We start from the raw sequence: 24,006 nt of genomic DNA on the forward strand, positions 1-24,006 counted from the left end.
CCTTACCCTTTGACAGGATGATCAGGGCAGACCTCCTCATTGACTTCGGCAGAGCGCCCGAGGAAAGACACTCATTGAATACCTCAGTCAAGAGGGGAACCAAGGCGTCCTTAAAGGTCTTATAAAACTCGGATGTTAAGCCATCCGGACCCGGCGATTTCTTGAGGGCGAGCCCTTCAATCGCCAGGCTGACTTCCTCTTCCCTGATCATCTCTGTCAAAACATCAAGAGAGGGGTCTACTCCTGGCTCAGGGACAGTTTCAGCCAGGAAAGCCGACATCACATCCCGATCTAGATCCTTCCTGCCCAAGAGGTGTGAGTAGAAGGATCTGACGACCTCCAGAATCCCTGATCTGGACCTTTTCAGGGATCCCGTACTGTCAACCAGTCCCGTGACAACTTTACCATTCACTGACATCTTGCAGTTTCTGTAAGGGTCGGGCGAGCGGTATTTCCCGTAATCCCTCTCAAAAACCAAAGATGCGTGTCTATTGTACTGACACCTCTTCAGCAAGGATTTCACTCTGGAGATGTCCTCACGACTACCTCCAGTCGAGACGAGATGCTCGAGTTTCCTCCTCAGGCCCTGATACAGGCGGTACCTGTCCAGGCTCCTGAGGCTCGAGAGCTGGCGGAAGAATCTCGCCACCCTTTTCTTGAGCATCTCCCACCACTCTGACTTACTGCTACAAAGGCCCAGCAATGGTACCTGGCTCTGAAGAAAGTCCTCAAAGGATTGTCTGATCTCCGCTTCCTCCAGGAGAGACGAATTGAGCTTCCAGTAGCCTCTTCCCATCCGGGGGGTCTCTGTAACATTCAGAGAAAACAAAATTAGACAGTGATCGGAGAATTCCACCTCAACAACGGACACTGCTGAAGAGATGGCTTCCGCCTTTAAATAAAACCTGTCTATTCTAGACCTGCAGCTACCCCTATAATATGTGAACCCCGCGTGGCCTGGGGTGTGCCGGATGTGGACATCCACCAGGCGAGCCTCACTAGCTATGCTATTAAGAGCGACGCTATCATAAGTCAGCTTGTCTCTGGAACCTCCCCTATCCTGGGACCTCGTGACAGCATTGAAGTCCCCTCCAAAGACCACCTGCCGACTTGTAAAAAGGTAGGGCTTGATCCTCATAAAGAGACACTTCCTGTCCCACTTGGACTGGGGACCATAGATGTTAATTAGGCGAAGTTCTTGTCCCTTCATGAGGACATCCAGGATCAGGCACCTCCCCATTTCTAACTCAATAACTCGTCGGCATTCTACCGGTGCGGTAAAAAGGACCGCCACTCCGCTATACGGCTCGGCCGCAAGAGACCAATAGGAAGGCCCGTGTCTCCATTCCCTCTTAGCTTTAAACACGGCCGCCAAATCTGGCAGCCTGGTCTCCTGCAAAAATAAAATGTCGGCTTCAACACGGCCGAGAAAATCAAAGGCCGCAAATCTAGCCGCATCAGACTTAATGCTGGCGACATTAATGGACGCCAGCGTCAACGGAGTGGGTGCCGCCATCATGAGTGATTGAGTTAGACGGCTTTTTTCTTTCCATTTCCCTTCCCCCGACTCTCCTCTGAAGATGATGCCTTTTCCCTTTTACCATCAGAATTGGGGCAACTTCTTTTTAACGAAATTGAGGTGTCCATGTTATTACTGGCCCCCAAGGACCCACCCGGACCACCCTCTCCTTCGTCCTTGTCTCCTGACTCTGAGTCAGTCTCCCACTCTGAGGACCCAGCATCCCCAGAGGATAGAGACTCGGCGCCCCCTGCAGGCTGCTCCGCCGCCACCTCCAGAACCCCACCCTCAGCCTCTCCTTCCGAGGAGGCGATCTCATCGAGGGTGAGGAACCGGTTGGAAAGCTCAACCAGAGGGGAGGAAGTTTTCCCTTCCTTAGGTACCTTAGATACGCCGCGTTTTTTCTTTTTCTGCTTGCGCTTATTTTCTAGCCAAATCCTGTTATCCTCATCCATACTCTCATAATGGGAGGACGTGGAGGACATGGCACCTTTCTCGCGCTCCATCCTCCTGACCTCCTCATCCAACTCATCATCCCTCAGGGCCTCAGTAGCATGACCAGCCTCTGAGGAAGGACCAAGGGTCACCCCAGCAACCTGAGGCTTCCCCAGCTCTCTCCCTTTTTGTCTGGCTTCAAGCCGCCTTAACTGAGAAGGCGACTTATTCTTACTTTTCTTCACAGGCCCCTCAGCTCCTCCACCTCTGCTGGTACCTTCCCCAGCAGAAGCAACCTCATGGCTCTCCTCCACTGGGGTCACAACCGCATTGGCAAAGGAGCGAGGACAACGGCTGAAAGGGTGACCGAGCTCACCACACAGGTTACACCTAATGTCCTTACAGGATGCAGCGAGATGACCTAGCCCACCACACAAAGCGCACTTCTGCACTTGGCAGCTGGCGCTAAAGTGGGTGGGGTCACCGCACCTGTGACAGACCTTCGGCTGCCCCTGGTAGAAAATCAGGATTCTGTCTCGCCCAAGAAAGGCTGAAGAAGGAATGTGGGCGACTGTGCCGCCTGAACACTTCAACTTCATCATGAAGGTCCAGGCCCCAGACCAAATGCCAAATTCATCGCGGTTTTTCTGAGGTACCTGAACTACTTCGCCATAACGACTTAGCCACGTCATGATGTCCATGCAAGAAAGTGACTCGTTACGGGTCAAAACGGTCACTTTCTTGACTGCGTTTTGGCGAGACACTGCTTGCACAGCAAAGTCTCGCCATGCGGGCTCGTTCTTTGCCAGCTCATAATTCGACCAGAAGAGCTCTAAGCCCTCCGGCCGAACAAAGCTGACATCGAACTCCGGAGTACCATAAGGATGTATCAGGGCAAAGATGTCACTAGCCCTGAAGTTCATCTTCAGGAGGAGCTCCACCACCCTTGACCTGGGTGGGCATGCGTCACTGCCCCTCCAGCGAAGACGAACCACATTCCTACGGGCAGCTCCGGGCCCACTTGTGGGTAAAGACCATACAGTCTCTCCCCCCCTTTTCTCTTGGAAGGCTGCCAGGCCATGCCTGTCTGTCCAGAAGGACAGATCAACATCTCTCCCCTCTACATTGATTGACTTTTCCCCTCTCCTGAGAGCCTCCAGAAGACGCCTTTGCAAAACGCTATTCCCAGAGCCAGGAGACAAGGAGTTAACCCCACTTGCCCCAGCGGTGACACTCGCATAGCTCCTTATGGGAGCGGCCACCACTGGGGGTGCAGATGGTCCAGCACGCACACCAGGATCACCCCCCTCAGCACCATTCACCACCCCAACATTCACCACACTATGTACAATACTGCCTCGCTTCCTTGCATCACTCACACCAGCTGGGCCAGGAGGACCTGGGGTTGCCTCGGCGTCACTGGACACTGGGGGTAGAGCCACCTCCATAGCTGATACAGCCTGAGAAGAGGCAGCTCCAACCCCGATCTTACTTGTGCCCTCTGCCTCATTGGCATTAACCCCTTGTTGACCAGCTGTTTTAATGTTTGAGCACCGCTGCTCGCTAGATGCATGAGGTCTCTTTTCTTTATGAAGTCCGGAGAGTCTCTTGTTACCATCTCCTGGGTCAGATGATCCAATGCAAAATAAAACTTTTCCTGCGCCCTTTCCTGCAGGCTGCACAGGACGCTTGGGAGGCGCCGCACTACAAGCCCCAGCAGCCCCATCACACTGCCGCTGCTTACCGGAGCAAGCAACAGCCACAGCGCTAGGGGCCACAGGAGCCACCGCCACTGCCCCTGGCACAGGGCCACCCCCCCCTCCCACTGGGGGGCAGCGCACAGTACCAGGACCTGCTGGATCGCCCTCACTGTCCGGCCTTTCGGCCGATGCCTTCCCTGCACCATCCTTGCTACTACAAACAAGGCTGGTGCTCTGCGCCATGATGGAACGTGGCTTTGCAATCTCCCCGCACCCTGGCACCGAGTCCACTGCAGGATTCGTGCTGGGCTGGGCAACGGGGCCTACACGACAGGCTGGCACTGCTGCCCGCCCGGAGGGAACAGGGAGGGGACGAAACACCAGATTCACCTCCTGAGACGCCTTGGTCTTCTTGGCTCTCTTCTTTCTCTTTAGGTCGTCATCCGGGATCTCATCGCCGAAGGAGAAGTTTTGGAGGTGAACTGGGGACTCAAGCTGACGGATCTGAGCCATTAGCGCCCCCCCCTGGCCGCTGTCATCACTTTCCTCCTCCAGGTTGGCAGAGCCGCAGCCTGATGGTAATGGCGCTTGCTCTGCAGGCAGCCTGTCGTGCGAGGCCTGCTGGTGTTGGTGCAGGCCACCAGACGGACACGGCTGGTCTTCCTCATCCTCCTCATCATCGCCATCGCCTTCATCCGCCTGGATCTGAAGCCCCTTCAGCTTTCTCAGCTTCTCCTGGCGCATCTCCTCAAATCTGGCGTCATTGTCCAACTTTTCCCTGAACGGACCACTGTGCTCCCGGATCAACCGTCGTTTTTCCTGCAGAGCGGTGACCTCGGCTTTAAGTCTGTCAATGGTGTTAAGATGATCAGACTTTTTCTTCTGTGTAGCCACCCCCGCTAGGGCCAAGGTCTCCCTTATCTCCTCCTGGAGCCTATTCATCGCCTTGCCAGCTTCCTCGTACTCACGGAGGTGCTCAGCAATCCGGGAGCCATAGATGGTAGCAGACTCCCGGGCCTTTAGGTGTCCCCATGCTTTTTGCACACCTCCGTGAGCACCCAGCTTTCCAGCTGAACCACCCAACTTTCCCGCACAGTCACTCAGCTTTCCAGGAGGAGCACTCAGGCTGATGTTACTTGCCTTGATCTTCTGTGTTCCGGAGACCTTGCGGCTTCCCTGGGTCTTGGGGGTGGCAGCCGAGGTCACATCGCTGCGTCCTTGGGTTCGGGCAGATCTTCTCACCCCCTCCATGTTGGCCGGTATCTGGCTTTTCCTGCCCCCCGCCGGCCTGGTCCGGGAGGCAGAAGCCTGGGATTTTCCTGGCTCACTCATCCCAGAAACCCACTCCCTCCCTGGGGAGGAGAGAGCAGGCCTGGGTGGATTGGTCTTCCACCAGGTGGTGCAGGAGCTCAGTCACAAACAACCACACCCGTCAGCAGTTCACAGCGGAATGAGTCAGCACGAGCTATTCTGCTGCTGGTGCAGTCACTGTGTACATACATGACATTACTTATCCTGTACTGATCCTGAGTTACATCCTGTATTATACCCCAGAGCTGCACTCACTATTCTGCTGCTGGTGCAGTGGCTGTGTACATACATGACATTACTTATCCTGTACTGATCCTGAGTTATATCCTGTATTATACTCCAGAGCTGCACTCACTATTCTGCTGGTGCAGTCACTGTGTACATACATGACATTACTTATCCTGTACTGATCCTGAGTTATATCCTGTATTATATCCCAGAGCTGCACTCACTATTCTGCTGCTGGTGCAGTCACTGTGTACATACATGACATTACTTATCCTGTACTGATCCTGAGTTACATCCTGTATTATACTCCAGAGCTGCACTCACTATTCTGCTGCTGGTGCAGTCACTGTGTACATACATGACATTACTTATCCTGTACTGATCCTGAGTTACATCCTGTATTATACCCCAGAGCTGCACTCACTATTCTGCTGCTGGTGCAGTGGCTGTGTACATACATGACATTACTTATCCTGTACTGATCCTGAGTTATATCCTGTATTATACTCCAGAGCTGCACTCACTATTCTGCTGGTGCAGTCACTGTGTACATACATGACATTACTTATCCTGTACTGATCCTGAGTTATATCCTGTATTATATCCCAGAGCTGCACTCACTATTCTGCTGCTGGTGCAGTCACTGTGTACATACATGACATTACTTATCCTGTACTGATCCTGAGTTACATCCTGTATTATACTCCAGAGCTGCACTCACTATTCTGCTGCTGGTGCAGTCACTGTGTACATACATGACATTACTTATCCTGTACTGATCCTGAGTTACATCCTGTATTATACTCCAGAGCTGCACTCACTATTCTGCTGCTGGTGCAGTCACTGTGTACATACATGACATTACTTATCCTGTACTGATCCTGAGTTACATCCTGTATTATACTCCAGAGCTGCACTCACTATTCTGCGGGTGCAGTCAGTGTCTATTATACTCCAGAGCTGCACTCACTATTCTGCTGGTGCAGTCAGTGTCTATTATACTCCAGAGCTGCACTCACTATTCTGCGGGTGCAGTCAGTGTCTATTATACTCCAGAGCTGCACTCACTATTCTGCGGGTGCAGTCAGTGTCTATTATACTCCAGAGCTGCACTCACTATTCTGCTGGTGCAGTCAGTGTCTATTATACTCCAGAGCTGTACTCCAGTGAATATGTGACATAGTTTATTAGGTGACCTACCTGAGACCTCCATGCGCTCTGAGCGACCAGCCAGAGCCTCTTCCTTGCTCGGTATGTTGGTCTTGTAGGAAGTATCTTTAGCACATTGTAAACCTGATATAAAAACACTGATGAGGAATAATTCTTCAATCGCCTCCGCTTTGGCTAAATTGTAATTCCCTGACCTGCTGGGTCCTCCAGAGACCCTCTATGAGGACCCTCGCTCTATAGAATGAGAATGTTATACAATAATAAGCAAATGAACCCTGGTGATCAGCCAGAAGCCAACCTTGCCACACGTTCAAGGGGTCGTCCACTATTCATAAATAATTGATATTGTTTATGTAATAAAAGTTCTACAATTTTCCAATATACTTCCTGTATCAAGAATTTAAAATGGTCATGGGATCCTTATATCTCTGGTCATGTGATGTCACACAGGTGCACGGCTCGCTATATCTCTGGTCATGTGATGTCACACAGGTGCACGGCTCGTTATATCTCTGGTCACATGATGTCACACAGGTGCATGGCTCGCTATATCTCTGGTCATGTGAGGTCACACAGGTGCACAGCTAGTTATATCCCTGGTCATGTGATGTCACACAGGTGCATGGCTCGTTATATCTCTGGTCACGTGAAGTCACACAGGTGCATGGCTATATCTCTGGTCATGTGATGTCACACAGGTGCATGGCTCGTTATATCTCTGGTCACATGATGTCACACAGGTGCATGGCTCGCTATATCTCTGGTCATGTGAGGTCACACAGGTGCACAGCTAGTTATATCCCTGGTCATGTGATGTCACACAGGTGCATGGCTCGTTATATCTCTGGTCATGTGATGTCACACAGGTGCACGGCTCGTTATATCCCTGATCATGTGTTGTCACACGAGGTCTTCTTTACCTCTCACCAAGGCTATTCTCACACGATCGCTTAGTTTCGCCTAACGACCAGGTCGAGGAAAAGATGTGGTCGTCTTTTCTAACCTTGTCCAGATCTGTTCCTTGCCATAATTCTGTCTCTGAGTTCCTTGGGCAGTTCCTTAGACCTCATGATTCTCAGGTGCTCCGACATGCAGTATGAGCTGTGAGGTCTTACATAGACAGGTGTGGCCTTTCCTAATCAAGTCCAATCAGATTAATACAGTTGGGCTCCAATGAAGGAGTAGAACCATCTGAAGGAGGATCAGAGGGAAATGAACAGCATATATGAAATATTTAATAAATTATCAAAAAAAGGGACTTTGGCCAATTGGTATAATAAAAAAAAGTGAAAAATTTGAAAGGGTCTAAATACTTTCCTTACCCACTGTAATAAGCTTTGTGCCACTGTGACATCACATGACCATGGATATAACAAGCCATGCACCTGTGTGACCTCACATGACCAGGGGTATAACGAGCAGTGTATCTGTGTGACAGCACATGACCAGGGATATAATGAGCCGCGCATCTGTGTGACATCACATGACCAGGGACCGGTTTTTATCCACAGTCAGTAAACAACGAAGCTTCTTATAATATAAAAGCAAGCAGAGATCTAGAAAACAACAAGGAATTGATACAAAAAGTATTTATGGAAACGATAGAACTTTCACTACACAAACAATATCAATTATCTGAAGAATGTGGACGACCCCATTAATTTCCCTTGCGTTGCCTCTAGAGGTGACATGAGGTATTACATAATTACCATTTCAGTCAATGGGCTGTGTGAGTATTTTACAGACTAGAAATACTGGGCCCTTTAAATGTGTTGAGTTTTCCTGCAGTGCCTCTGCAGGGAGAATCAGGTATTACATAAGATGCTTCAGAGCCCCTCTATATGTGTTGAGTTTTCCTGCACTGCCTCTGCAGGGAGAATCAGGTATTACATAAAGTCCTCCAGAGCCCCTCTATATATGATCAGTATTCCTGCAGCCCCTCTACAGGGTGAATAGGGTATTAGACAAGATCATCCAGAGACCCTGTACTTGTGCTGTTTTCCTGCAGTGCCTCTACGGGGAGAATCAGGAATTACATACGATCCTCCAGAGACGCTCTACTTGTGCTTAGTTTCCCTGCAGTGCCTCTAAAGGAGGCATTGGGTATTACACAAGATCATCCAGAGCCCCTCTATATGTGTTCAGTATTCCTGCAGCACCTCTATAGGGGGAATAGGGTATTACATAGAGTCCTCCAGAGACCCTCTATATGTGTTCAGTATTCCTGCAGCACCTCTATAGGGGGAATAGGGTATTACATAGAGTCCCCCAGAGACCCTCTATATGTGTTCAGTATTCCTGCAGCACCTCTACAGGGGGAATAGGGTATTACATAAAGTCCTCCAGAGACCCTCTATATGTGTTCAGTATCCCTGCAGCACCTCTACAGGGGGAATAGGGTATTACATAACATCCTCCAGAGCCCCTCTATATGTGTTCAGTATCCCTGCAGCACCTCTACAGGGGGAATAGGGTATTACATAACATCCTCCAGAGCCCCTCTATATGTGTTCAGTATTTCTGCAGCACCTTTACAGGGGGAATAGGGTATTACATAAAGTCCTCCAGAGACCCTCTATATGTGTTCAGTATCCCTGCAGCACCTCTACAGGGGGAATAGGGTATTACATAACATCCTCCAGAGACCCTCTATATGTGTTCAGTATGCCTGCAGCACCTCTACAGAGGGAATAGGGTATTACATAACATCCTCCAGAGACCCTCTATATGTGTTCAGTATTCCTGCAGCACCTCTACAGGGGGAATAGGGTATTACATAACATCCTCCAGAGACCCTCTATATGTGTTCAGTATTCCTGCAGCACCTCTACAGGGGGAATAGGGTATTACATAGAGTCCTCCAGAGCCCCTCTATATGTGTTCAGTATTCCTGCAGCACCTCTACAGGGGGAATAGGGTATTACATAAGATCCTTCAGAGACCCTCTATATGTGTTCAGTATTACTGCAGCACCTCTACAGGGGGAATAGGGTATTACATAGAGTCCTCCAGAGACCCTCTATATGTGTTCAGTATTACTGCAGCACCTCTACAGGGGGAATAGGGTATTACATAAGATCCTCCAGAGCCCCTCTATATGTGTTCATCATTTCTGCAGCGTCTCAGACAGACACTACGGATAAATCCCCTCCACAGTATCAGTCCTGAAATAAATACTCGTTTACCGGTGGTCGTGTCCTGCATACTCACCACAAATATGGAAAACGACACACACGAGGCACACGTAGAGGAGCATGGCTACAGCGCAGGTCACTTCTCCGCAGGAACATGAAGACTGTGACCGTGTTCCCTAGGGACGTATTTATAGAGAAGCCGCAGGCACCGAGCGTAGGGTTTAGGATGGATGACCCCGGCTGGGGTTATGTTTATATTCACAGATGGGCCTCGAGCCACAGACCAGGTATATAATTAATAGGAGAACATTCGAGGAACGATGCGAGAATTATAAGAAACCGCGTATTCATAAGACGACAAAGGTCACGGAGAGGAGGAATGATTGATCAGACAAAGGCCGCCGCTCCAGCCGCCACCTCCATCCCATTATCCATGACCTTTCTCATATCTATTCTTCTCTGTGTGTTTTGGACTTGTTTTATGAGTCACTCATCCTGGCAGGTGGGAGAGAAAAAGAGGAGGACGGCAGAACAAGAAGAGAACAACCGCTCCAAACTTCTGTAATGTATTATAAGACGCCACAGGTGCTGGCATACAGAGCTGATAGAGGAGGGGCGGTATTATATATAATACATGCTATTATATCACATAACAACCCCCCCAGAGAGCAAACACAGGCCTAATAATAATATATAGAGCAGCTTAACACATTCACGGACACTTACAAAGTTATTATAGTAGTTATATTCCTGTACACAGGGGGCAGTATTATAGTAGTTATATTCCTGTACATAGGGGGCAGTATTATAGTAGTTATATTCCTGTACATAGGGGGCAGTATTATAGTAGTTATATTCCTGTACATAGGGGGCAGTATTATAGTAGTTATATTCCTGTACATAGGGGGCAGTATTATAATAGTTATATTCTTGTACATAGGGGGCAGTATTATAGTAGTTATATTCTTGTACATAGGGGGCAGTATTATAGTAGTTATATTCCTGTACATAGGGGGCAGTATTATAGTAGTTATATTCCTGTACATAGGGGGCAGTATTATAGTAGTTATATTCCTGTACATAGGGGGCAGTATTATAATAGTTATATTCTTGTACATAGGGGGCAGTATTATAGTAGTTATATTCTTGTACATAGGGGGCAGTATTATAGTAGTTATATTCTTGTACATAGGGGGCAGTATTATAGTAGTTATATTCTTGTACATAGGGGGCAGTATTATAGTAGTTATATTCTTGTACATAGGGGGCAGTATTATAGTAGTTATATTCTTGTACATAGGGGGCAGTATTATAGTAGTTATATTCTTGTACATAGGGGGCAGTATTATAGTAGTTATATTCTTGTACATAGGGGGCAGTATTATAGTAGTTATATTCTTGTACATAGGGGGCAGTATTATAGTAGTTATATTCTTGTACATAGGGGCAGTATTATAGTAGTTATATTCTTGTACATAGGGGGCAGTATTATAGTAGTTATATTCTTGTACATAGGGGGCAGTATTATAGTAGTTATATCCCTGTACATAGGGGGCAGTATTGTAGTAGTTATATTCTTGTACATAGGGGACAGTATTATAGTAGTTATATTCTTGTACATAGGGGGCAGTATTATAGTAGTTATATTCTTGTACATAGGGGGCAGTATTATAGTAGTTGTATTCCTGTACATAGGGGGCAGTATTATAGTAGTTATATTCTTGTACATAGGGGGCAGTATTATAGTAGTTATATTCCTGTACATAGGGGGCAGTATTATAGTAGTTATATTCTTGTACATAGGGGGCAGTATTATAGTAGTTATATTCTTGAACATAGGGGGCAGTATTATAGTAGTTATATTCTTGTACATAGGGGGCAGTATTATAGTAGTTATATTCTTGTACATAGAGGGCAGTATTATAGTAGTTATATTCTTGTACATAGGGGGCAGTATTATAGTAGTTATATTCCTGTACATAGGGGGCAGTATTATAGTAGTTATATTCTTGTACATAGGGGCAGTATTATAGTAGTTATATTCTTGTACACATGGGGCAGTATTATAGTAGTTATATTCCTGTACATAGGGGGCAGTATTATAGTAGTTATATTCTTGTACATAGGGGGCAGTATTATAGTAGTTATATTCCTGTACATAGGGGGCAGTATTATAGTAGTTATATTCTTGTACATAGGGGGCAGTATTATAGTAGTTATATTCTTGTACATAGGGGGCAGTATTATAGTAGTTATATTCTTGTACATAGGGGGCAGTATTATAGTAGTTATATTCTTGTACATAGGGGCAGTATTATAGTAGTTATATTCTTGTACATAGGGGGCAGTATTATAGTAGTTATATTCTTGTACATAGGGGGCAGTATTATAGTAGTTATATCCCTGTACATAGGGGGCAGTATTATAGGAGTTATATTCTTGTACATAGGGGACAGTATTATAGTAGTTATATTCTTGTACATAGGGGGCAGTATTATAGTAGTTATATTCTTGTACATAGGGGGCAGTATTATAGTAGTTATATTCTTGTACATAGGGGGCAGTGTTATAGTAGTTATATCCCTGTACATAGGGGGCAGTATTATAGTAGTTATATTCTTGTACATAGGGGGCAGTATTATAACAGTTATATTGTTGTACATAAAAAATTTACATGACTATGACTTGTATAATGACCCATAACTGACAGTTGCCTTAGGAGGTCAGCAATAGTTAGAATAGAACAACAGAGTTCATAAACTTTTTGGAACATTTACACAAAAGGAAAAGCAAATACAGCTTAAAATGCTATAAGTCTGCAAAGCTTTTAGAAAAATATGAGAGGTATTGGCTTGTGGTGCACTGATAAGAGTCAAGACTCCATCCAAGAACAAGAAATCCAAGAACCAGGAGATCATCCCCATAATCATAGTCTTAGCTGATCAAGGACTTTAGGGCTGCACAGAGGTGGAAAACCTCCACAACATGTGAAGATTAATATACAGGTGGTCCCCTACTTGAGAACACTCGACTTACATACGACCCCTAGTTACAAACGGACCTCTGGATGTTGGTAATTTATTGTGCTTTAGTCCTAGGCTACAATAATCAGCTGTAACAGTTATCAATTCCCAATTCCCATTGGTCATATTGCCTCAACTGGGTTTCAGGGTCTGCCCCCTGGTGGCGGGAGCTACGTTCTGGGTTTCAGGGTCTGCCCCCTGGTGGCGGGAGCTACGTTCTGGGTTTCAGGGTCTGCCCCCTGGTGGCGGGAGCTACGTTCTGGGTTTCAGGGTCTGCCCCCTGGTGGCGGGAGCTACGTTCTGGGTTTCAGGGTCTGCCCCCTGGTGGCGGGTGCTACGTTCTGGGTTTCAGGGTCTGCCCCCGGGTGGCGGGAGGTATGTCCTGGGTTTCAGGGTCTGCCCCCGGGTGGCGGGAGGTACGTCCTGGGTTTCAGGGTCTGCCCCCGGGTGGCGGGAGGTACGTCCTGGGTTTCAGGGTCTGCCCCCGGGTGGCGGGAGGTACGTCCTGGGTTTCAGGGTCTGCCCCCGGGTGGCGGGAGGTACGTCCTGGGTTTCAGGGTCTGCCCCCGGGTGGCGGGAGGTACGTCCTGGGTTTCAGGGTCTGCCCCCGGGTGGCGGGAGGTACGGCCTGGGTTTCAGGGTCTGCCCCCGGGTGGCGGGAGGTACGGCCTGGGTTTCAGGGTCTGCCCCCGGGTGGCGGGAGGTACGTCCTGGGTTTCAGGGTCTGCCCCCGGGTGGCGGGAGGTACGTCCTGGGTTTCAGGGTCTGCCCCCGGGTGGCGGGAGGTATGTCCTGGGTTTCAACACTAGAGTTGAATGCAATAGTGATGCAGGGAGTCGCCAGCAAACATGGCATTATATGTAAGGGGTAACAGAAAAGAGGGTTATTCTGTGGTGGATTCTATAGAAACGGGGGTTAAAATGAATGGGGTTATTTCATACAGGAATAAGGGTATCATAGCTTTCACTACCCCTCCTATGCACATCACACACAGGTATATTTCTGGTCCAGATATCTTCTTTTCCAGACTGTCTATCAGCCATATCCTCCTCTTCTTCCTGTTTTCAAAAAATCAACATGGACGAAATGGAACTGATGATCTTTCCTCCACATAAGACATTGGGGCAAATTTACTTACCCGGTCCATTCGCGTTCCAGCGGCGGCTTCTCCGCTCTGGATTCGGGTCCGGCCGGGATTTAATAAGGTAGTTCTTCCGCCGTCCACCAGGTGGCGCTGCTGCGCTGAAAGTAAACTCATCGCGCCGGAATGCACCGAGCTGGACCAGGTGAAGGTAAGCGGTCCTTATGCGACACATTTTCGGTTTTTAAATGCGGCGGTTTTTCCGAATACGTCGGGTTTTCGTTCGGCCACGCCCCCCGATTTCCGTCGCGCGCATGCCAGCGCCGATGCGCCACAATCCGATCGCGTGCGCCAAAATCCCGGGGCAATTTAAGTACAAGCGGCGCAAAACGGAAATATTCGGGTAACACGTCGGGAAAACGCGAATCGGGCCCTTAATAAATGACCCCCATTATGTCCCACCAGACCTCACCGTCACTATTCATGTGTCCACACTCTCCCCGATCTTAAAAGTCCACTGGCTTGGAGTCATCTTTGACACTGCCTTATCCCTTAAGCCTCACATCCAGGTCCTCAGTACAACCTGCCGCCTCCATCTCAAGAACATCTCTCACATCCGGCCCTTTCCCATGAAACAAGGTAAATTGCCGATTGTCGGGGCTCTCAGTGGCATATGTACCTCCATCGTACCCCTCGTCGTTCCCCGAAATGAGTACAGTGCTCGGTAATGTTTGTCAGCCCCATAGAGATGAACGGGGCAGCCCGGCCACGCGCATCCGGCTGCTCTGCTCATCTCAGAAGACGACAGAGGTACATCGGACCCCCGTTCTCGTGATCTGTGGGGGTCTCATCACGGAGAGGGGGAAAACCTGTTTAGCTATGCTACCCGGCTAATCCATCTGTCTCGTTGCTTCTGCTCTGCCTCACTGATTGTACTGCCCCATGGAATTAATGCTGCCCTATTAATAAATAATAATACTATTATGATGAGTAGGAAATGTAAGTAGGAAAGGCCTGGACCTACCTGATACTCGCAGCTTCTCGGAGCTGCCGGCCAGCGCTTCATCCTTGCTGGGTAGTTGGGTTTTAGAGCTCATGTCTCCCATGTAGGACCCACTTAACAGCTGGAAGAGTAATATGCGGGAGGTAAGTAGACGGGGTGAGATCAGCATGAGCACCAGGAGGACTGAGGGAAGTCCAAAGTCACTGCAAGATCAGGTTCTGTAAGAGAAGTAAACATCACTTATAAACCCCTCAAGATGTCCTGTCATGTCTCCAGGGGCCACATCCTGGTGGTAGATCCGCAGCTTTCCTGCCTCCGTCCCACAAAGAACCACAGCCCCAGGTAATGCCAGGACATGGACCGCAGGGGCACAGAGGAGGAAAGAGCTCTACGAGGGGGTGCAAGACGCGATCTGGGGTCTAACGCTAGGCGGTCTGTTCCATGGTCTGTATATGATTAGGGGCTGAGATGTACATTGTTATGGTTGGTCTTCACTGAAGTCTAATATAAGATTAGGGGGTCTGGGGTCTATTTATATAGGTAGAGTAGTAGAGTCTATGAAGTTCTGGTGCGTCTTTGGAGACTATATTTGCTTTAAGGGTCCGGTCTGGGGTCTATATTAGTCTATAAGGTTTGGATTGTGGTAGGTCTAGGGTTAGAGTTTGTGGTCTGGGGTCTCTTTTAAAGGGAACCTGCCATTCAAATTAATCCACCTAAAATAAATACTTCATAAAATACTATGATTAAATAAGTATTATACCCTAAATGATATCTTTCCATGGCTGCAATGTTAAAAAAAAAAATCAGTTTTTAAACTTGTATGCAATTCTCCTGATCACTGTATTCAGAGTTCACTGCACTGCCCTGGCTCTCTCTGATGTGGGGTCTGTATTGGTTTATAAGGTTTGGTTTGGGGTATGTATATGGTTAGAGGTTGTGGTATGGGGTCTGTATGGTTTATAAGGTTTGGTTTGGGGTATGTATATGGTTAGAGGTTGTGGTATGAGGTCTGTATTGGTTTATAAGGTTTGGTTTGGGGTATGTATATGGTTAGAGGTTGTGGTATGGGGTCTGTATGGTTTATAAGGTTTGGTTTGGGGTATGTATATGGTTAGAGGTTGTGGTATGAGGTCTGTATTGGTTTATAAGGTTTGGTTTGGGGTATGTATATGGTTAGAGGTAGTGGTATGGGGTCTGTATGGTTTATAAGGTTTGGTTTGGGGTATGTATATGGTTAGAGGTTGTGGTATGGGGTCTGTATGGTTTATAAGGTTTGGTTTGGGGTATGTATATGGTTAGAGGTTGTGGTATGGGGTCTGTATGGTTTATAAGGTTTGGTTTGGGGTATGTATATGGTTAGAGGTTGTGGTATGGGGTCTGTATGGTTTATAAGGTTTGGTTTGGGGTATGTATATGGTTAGAGGTTGTGGTATGGGGTCTGTATGGTTTATAAGGTTTGGTTTGGGGTATGTATATGGTTACAGGTTGTGATTTGGGGTCTGTATTGGTTTATAAGGTTTGGTTTGGGGTATGTATATGGTTAGAGGTTGTGGTATGGGGTCTATATGGTTTATAAGGTTTGGTTTGGGGTATGTATATGGTTAGAGGTTGTGGTATGGGGTCTGTATTGGTTTATAAGGTTTGGTTTGGGGTATGTATATGGTTAGAGGTTGTGGTATGGGGTCTGTATGGTTTATAAGGTTTGGTTTGGGGTATGTATATGGTTACAGGTTGTGATTTGGGGTCTGTATTGGTTTATAAGGTTTGGTTTGGGGTATGTACATGGTTAGAGGTTGTGGTATGGGGTCTGTATTGGTTTATAAGGTTTGGTTTGGGGTATGTATATGGTTAGAGGTTGTGGTATGGGGTCTGTATGGTTTATAAGGTTTGGTTTGGGGTATGTATATGGTTAGAGGTTGTGGTATGGGGTCTGTATGGTTTATAAGGTTTGGTTTGGGGTATGTATATGGTTAGAGGTTTTGGTATGGGGTCTGTATTGCTTTATAAGGTTTGGTTTAGGGTATGTATATGGTTAGAGGTTGTGGTATGGGGTCTGTATTGCTTTATAAGGTTTGGTTTGGGGTATGTATATGGTTAGAGGTTGTGGTATGGGGTTTGTATTGGTTTATAAGGTTTGGTTTGGGGTATGTATATGGTTAGAGGTTGTGGTATGGGGTCTGTATTGGTTTATAAGGTTTGGTTTGGGGTATGTATATGGTTAGAGGTTGTGGTATGGGGTCTGTATTGGTTTATAAGGTTTGGTTTGGGGTATGTATATGGTTAGAGGTTGTGGTATGGGGTTTGTATTGGTTTATAAGGTTTGGTTTGGGGTATGTATATGGTAAGAGGTTGTGGTATGGGGTCTGTATTGGTTTATAAGGTTTGGTTTGGGGTATGTATATGGTAAGAGGTTGTGGTATGGGGTCTGTATTGGTTGATAAGGTTTGGTTTGGGGTATGTATATGGTAAGAGGTTGTGGTATGGGGTCTGTATTGGTTTATAAGGTTTGGTTTGGGGTATGTATATGGTAAGAGGTTGTGGTATGGGGTCTGTATTGGTTGATAAGGTTTGGTTTGGGGTATGTATATGGTTACAGGTTGTGATTTGGGGTCTGTATTGGTTTATACGGTTTGGTTTGGGGTATGTATATGGTAAGAGGTTGTGGTATGGGGTCTGTATTGGTTGATAAGGTTTGGTTTGGGGTATGTATATGGTTAGAGGTTGTGGTATGGGGTCTGTATTGGTTTATAAGGTTTGGTTTGGGGTATGTATATGGTTAGAGGTTGTGGTATGGGGTCTGTATTGGTTTATAAGGTTTGGTTTGGGGTATGTATATGGTTAGAGGTTGTGGTATGGGGTCTGTATGGTTTATAAGGTTTGGTTTGGGGTATGTATATGGTTAGAGGTTGTGGTATGGGGTCTGTATGGTTTATAAGGTTTGGTTTGGGGTATGTATATGGTTAGAGGTTGTGGTATGGGGTCTGTATGGTTTATAAGGTTTGGTTTGGGGTATGTATATGGTTAGAGGTTGTGGTATGGGGTCTGTATGGTTTATAAGGTTTGGTTTGGGGTATGTATATGGTTACAGGTTGTGATTTGGGGTCTGTATTGGTTTATAAGGTTTGGTTTGGGGTATGTATATGGTTAGAGGTTGTGGTATGGGGTCTATATGGTTTATAAGGTTTGGTTTGGGGTATGTATATGGTTAGAGGTTGTGGTATGGGGTCTGTATTGGTTTATAAGGTTTGGTTTGGGGTATGTATATGGTTAGAGGTTGTGGTATGGGGTCTGTATGGTTTATAAGGTTTGGTTTGGGGTATGTATATGGTTACAGGTTGTGATTTGGGGTCTGTATTGGTTTATAAGGTTTGGTTTGGGGTATGTACATGGTTAGAGGTTGTGGTATGGGGTCTGTATTGGTTTATAAGGTTTGGTTTGGGGTATGTATATGGTTAGAGGTTGTGGTATGGGGTCTGTATGGTTTATAAGGTTTGGTTTGGGGTATGTATATGGTTAGAGGTTGTGGTATGGGGTCTGTATGGTTTATAAGGTTTGGTTTGGGGTATGTATATGGTTAGAGGTTTTGGTATGGGGTCTGTATTGCTTTATAAGGTTTGGTTTAGGGTATGTATATGGTTAGAGGTTGTGGTATGGGGTCTGTATTGCTTTATAAGGTTTGGTTTGGGGTATGTATATGGTTAGAGGTTGTGGTATGGGGTTTGTATTGGTTTATAAGGTTTGGTTTGGGGTATGTATATGGTTAGAGGTTGTGGTATGGGGTCTGTATTGGTTTATAAGGTTTGGTTTGGGGTATGTATATGGTTAGAGGTTGTGGTATGGGGTCTGTATTGGTTTATAAGGTTTGGTTTGGGGTATGTATATGGTTAGAGGTTGTGGTATGGGGTTTGTATTGGTTTATAAGGTTTGGTTTGGGGTATGTATATGGTAAGAGGTTGTGGTATGGGGTCTGTATTGGTTTATAAGGTTTGGTTTGGGGTATGTATATGGTAAGAGGTTGTGGTATGGGGTCTGTATTGGTTGATAAGGTTTGGTTTGGGGTATGTATATGGTAAGAGGTTGTGGTATGGGGTCTGTATTGGTTTATAAGGTTTGGTTTGGGGTATGTATATGGTAAGAGGTTGTGGTATGGGGTCTGTATTGGTTGATAAGGTTTGGTTTGGGGTATGTATATGGTTACAGGTTGTGATTTGGGGTCTGTATTGGTTTATACGGTTTGGTTTGGGGTATGTATATGGTAAGAGGTTGTGGTATGGGGTCTGTATTGGTTGATAAGGTTTGGTTTGGGGTATGTATATGGTTAGAGGTTGTGGTATGAGGTCTGTATGGTTTATAAGGTTTGGTTTGGGGTATGTATATGGTTAGAGGTTGTGGTATGGGGTCTGTATGGTTTATAAGGTTTGGTTTGGGGTATGTATATGGTTAGAGGTTGTGGTATGGGGTCTCTATTGGTTTATACGGTTTGGTTTGGGGTATGTATATGGTAAGAGGTTGTGGTATGGGCTCTGTGCTTGCTAAGGTTTGTGGTGAAGAGTCTTTGAAGTTTAGGTGCTCCTCTTTGGGGACCATATTTGCGTTACAGGTCTAGTATGGGGTTTGCCAGTGAAGAAGGTTTAGGGCAGGTATGACTTTGGGGGTCTGTATATGTATGTATGATGTATACAGACCCCCATGTATGCCATATGTATATATAGATGTCACCATCCAGGCTCCCAGCACATGAGAGGATGCTGCCCATGAATCAGCACATTTACTATTTCATAACCCCAATGTTTTTTCACTACAAACTGTTAATAAAATTCCTTTCATTTGTGTCTAATAATCCAGACATTGATATATTCTGATACTTTCTCGTGCACGGCTTCCTCCTGGATAATCTGTTAAACTGGGCAGAAAGAGCCACCATTAGGGGGCGCTCCTGGCTGCATATTTTGAGGATGTTTAAATGGCCTCATCAGTAATTACATTTTTTAGGGGGATCTTGCACCTAACAACAAAGCTCCTTGCCATTTTAAATCTCTGCTTGCTGTCAGTGAACGAGGGAACATTCATACTGAGTGGCTGATAATTGGACAAGATTTATTTCTTATCAGAGTAGACTGTCTTTTGTAAAGAAAAAATCAGACACGTAAATGTAATTCCCACCCTGCTAGTCGTTACTATGTGTCAGTGCAGGAGCAATGTACAGGAGGTTTATCTGATAGAGGATTTACACATAGGATGTTACAAAACAGGGAATGTTACACAAGGTGATGCAATCACATGTTATGTATACAGGAAACCCCAGAGACTCACCAAGACAGATAGATGTGAGATTGATATAATAGATAGATAGATAGATAGATAGGAGATAGATATGAGATAGATAGATAGATAGATAGAAGATAGATAGAAGATAGATAGATATGAGATAGATAGATATGAGGTAGATAGATAGATAGATAGATAGATAGATAGATAGATAGATAGATAGATAGATATGAGGTAGATAGATAGATATGAGGTAGATAGATAGATATATAGATAGATATGAGATAGATAGATAGATAGATAGATATGAGATAGATAGATAGATAGATAGATATGAGATAGATAGATAGATATGAGATAGATAGATAGATATGAGATAGATAGATAGATATGAGATAGATAGATAGATATGAGATAGATAGATAGATAGATATATAGATAGATAGATATATAGATAGATATGAGATAGATAGATAGATAGATAGATAGATAGATAGGAGATAGATAGATAGATAGGAGATAGATAGATAGATAGATAGATAGATAGATAGATAGATAGATAGATAGATGATAAATATGAGATAGATAGATATGAGATAGATAGATGATAAATATGAGATAGAGAGATAGATAGATAGATAGATAGATAGATATGAGATAGATAGATAGATAGATAGATAGATAGATAGATATGAGATAGATAGGTAGATAGATAGATATGAGATAGATAGATAGATAGATATGAGATAGATAGATAGATATGAGATAGATAGATAGATAGATATGAGATAGATAGATAGATAGATATGAGATAGATAGATAGATAGATATGAGATAGATAGATAGATAGATAGATATGAGATAGATAGATAGATAGATATGAGATAGATAGATATGAGATAGATAGATAGATAGATATGAGATAGATAGATAGATAGATAGATAGATAGATAGATAGATAGATAGATAGATAGATAGATAGATAGATATGAGATAGATAGATAGATAGATAGATATGAGATAGATAGATGATAAATATGAGATAGAGAGATAGATTCATACTGAAAGCATCAAAACTATGAAATATCACATGTGGAGTTATATACTTAACAAAAAGTGTGAAACATATGTCTTATTTCCAGGTCCTTTTGCTGTGATCACTGCTTTGCACACTCTTGGCTTCTCTTGGTGAGATACAAGAGGTAGTCACCAGAAAAGCTTCTCAGGTGCCCTTTCAGTGGGATAAGTGGGATTTCTTGCCTTATAAATGGGGTTAGGACAGGTGGAGACAGGTGGATACACTGCTTTGTGCTTAGTTGGACCATCATTTCTTTTTCAACAGGACAATGACCCCAAACCCACCTCCCGGCTGTGTAAGGGTTATATGACCAAGAAGGAGAGTGATGGGGGGCTACACCACATGACCCAGACTCCACAGTCTCCAGAACTGAACCCAATCCAGATGGTTTGGGGCGAGCTGGACCACAGAGTGAAGGCAAAAGGACCAACAAGTGCTGAGCATCTCTGGGAACTCCTTCAAGACTGTTGGAGACCATTTCAGGTGACTACCTCTTGTATCATCAAGAGAATCCAAGAGTGTAAGAGTGTGCAAAGCAATAATCAAAGCAATAGGACCTAGAATATAAGACCAATGGCAGGTCTTCATATAGGCGGTATGGGCCCTATATGAAGATCCGCCGTCACTTAAAAAAAAAATCTATGCTCACCTTCGGGCTTCTTCTCCTCCGCCCCGCGGCTCCGTCTTCTGCTCTTCCGGGCTGGGTGCATCACTATGACCCAGCGGTGTCACAGCCATGAGACGTCATAGTTTATGCGCCGCGTGGGCCCTTACACTATGGTGTCACGTGACACTGCCGCGTCATAGTACTGCGACCGGGCTGGAATTTCTGCCGCGGGACGAGGAGAAGACGGAGCCGTGGGGTAAGGAGAAGACGGAGGAGAAGACGAAGCAGCAGGGCGAGGAGAAGACATTTCAGTAAAGGGGGGCTCTGCTGAAGGACATTTCATTAATAGCGAGTGCATTTCTGACCCTAGGGGTTGTCCTCCGTGGGGGGGGGGGGGGGGCCCGGGGCCCATGGGACACTTAATCTGCCACAGTATAAGACATATTTTCAGTTGTTTCACACTTTTCTGTTATGTACATAATTCCACATGTGATAATTCGGAGTTTTGATGCCTTCAGTGTAAATCTACAATTATAGTCATGAAAATACAGAAAACTCTGTTAGAAAGAGAGACAAATATGGGGAGAGTTACCAGAAGTTTCTACACTATAACTGCAGTAGTTGCCCCTGGCACTCAGACACTTGTGGTAACTCTCCCCCATAGATTCTCACCCTCTTCCCATCATCCGCCATTCACATGAATGAAATCTCACTCCACAAAATACATGGACAGCCATTTCTCAAAGAAACCAATCAGATTGCAGTTCTCATATCACAAGAAATGATAGCTGCAACCTGATTGGCTACCGAGAGCAACGCTCCGTGACTGACAGCGCTGCCCTCCAATCACTGTGCCGCATCTATCAGTATCTGCCCCCTGTGCTGTATCTGATACTCCAGAACACTCGATAATCTGGAAACTGCCCTCTCCTGTTATACTGTAGTATACGGCAATGTGACAGCAGCAGCCCCCGTGCCACACACACAGGAGAAGCTGTATACACGGGATATATTATATACACCGCGCCGGGCGCTCTTACCCAGATACTTACCCTCCAGCAGCCCGGAGACATGAGCAAGTTACCTAACACCTCCAAGTGTCACAACAAACTACAACTTCCGGCATGCTGCAGCGGGACTACAACTACGGTGTCCTGCCGGAGACAAGAAGCTGGAAAACGCGTTACTCCTGCTGCTGTAACTCTGGACACTAAGGTATATGTTCTATAACACTCCCAGCCATACACAATTATTCTTACCATTATTGATCACCTATGATTATAACACTATATGCATTAATAAACTTTATTATATTTTACGATGATAAGAATTAGACCACGTTCACACCTAAGAAGGAGACGTTGTCACAGATTTCATCATATACATTGCAATATTTCACGCCAAAACGATGGGCGCTACAGCGACACGTGAGCACGTGTGACGCTGAACTTATCAGATCACTTAGAAAAGAGGAACACTGTAAAAAAATAAGTCACTCGGATGTGATCCGCATCATAAGTATGGAAAATATTGATATTTTTTATTTAGATTTTAAAGAAATTATTGGATTTTGTGAAAGAACAACATTTTTTATGCTGCTCAGATTTTTTAGATTTTTTATTTTAATTTTTTTTCCATTTTATTCAATTATTTTAATAGTTATATTAGGAAATTTGAAAAAATAATTTTCAGTCCCAGCAAATCACGTTACGCAGGGATTCACAAGCCTCACCCCCTTTTTTTGGAAGGGGTTGAATTAACAGCATTTTTTATTTCCGGACTATGCAGATGCCATGGTCAGCATTGACCTGTGCATCTAAGGGGTTATAGTCCAGTTATCTCTGATTCTAATAATATACCATACACTAATATGTCTGCGTAAGAGGACAAGGGAATCAAGTCTGAAAACTAATTCTGTCAACAGGTCCCACAATGCACTGCTCTGTCTAGTAGGACCCTTCTCCTGAGATAGAGGACCTTTGGGTCTTATCAGTCATTAGGACCTTATGGGAATGTCCTTTGACTCCTATGAAGCTTTGCCTCTGTAATCCACATTAGTTCCTACCACTATAACGTTACACCGGTGTTATGATCAGTGATGCCCCTTCTTAGAGGGGTATAATCCACGCTCAGGGGTAGGAGCAGTTAGAGGTGACGGCCAGGCTGGATTATACACATATACAATTAGCACGTACCTCGTTAGCCACTCATCATTATTAGTTGCCAGCTTCGTCGGACTTATATGTGTCCTAAAATGTTCTCCATGGGGATCTCTGAAATTGATTGTGTAATCAGACCTTTGTGTATGTTGTTAGTAGCAGCAGGACTGTGATATATGGATTAATATTCCAGGATTGTAGCTTCTCCAAGTGCACTCGGGTGTTAGCTCACACAGCTGTGCTCTGCACTTATTAATTGTTCCCTGGAGAGATGTGTAATCATAACTCTC

At 45.4% G+C, this 24,006-nt stretch overlaps 1 protein-coding gene across 3 annotated transcripts in view; it reads right to left on the minus strand.

Moving 5' to 3' along the window:
• Window positions 1-22,725, minus strand: part of MSRA (methionine sulfoxide reductase A) — a 253,807-nt gene extending 231,082 nt beyond the window's left edge. Inside the window, exons 1-3 of one of the 3 annotated variants that reach the window (XM_072143824.1) lie at window positions 22,610-22,725; window positions 14,626-14,822; window positions 6,394-6,486 (exon numbers count right to left, since the gene is read on the minus strand). In XM_072143824.1, coding sequence (XP_071999925.1) covers window positions 6,394-6,486; window positions 14,626-14,773 — 241 coding nt within the window. In that variant the 5' untranslated portion in view covers window positions 14,774-14,822; window positions 22,610-22,725. Of the gene's footprint in view, window positions 1-6,393; window positions 6,487-9,573; window positions 9,589-14,625; window positions 14,823-22,609 lie in introns of those variants that run through there. The other 2 variants (XM_072143825.1, XM_072143826.1) reach the window with 2 other exon arrangements.
• Between the last annotated feature and the right edge of the window lie 1,281 nt (window positions 22,726-24,006).

Source organism: Engystomops pustulosus, chromosome 3 (assembly GCF_040894005.1).
Source record: "Engystomops pustulosus chromosome 3, aEngPut4.maternal, whole genome shotgun sequence".
Lineage (NCBI taxonomy): Eukaryota > Metazoa > Chordata > Amphibia > Anura > Leptodactylidae > Engystomops > Engystomops pustulosus.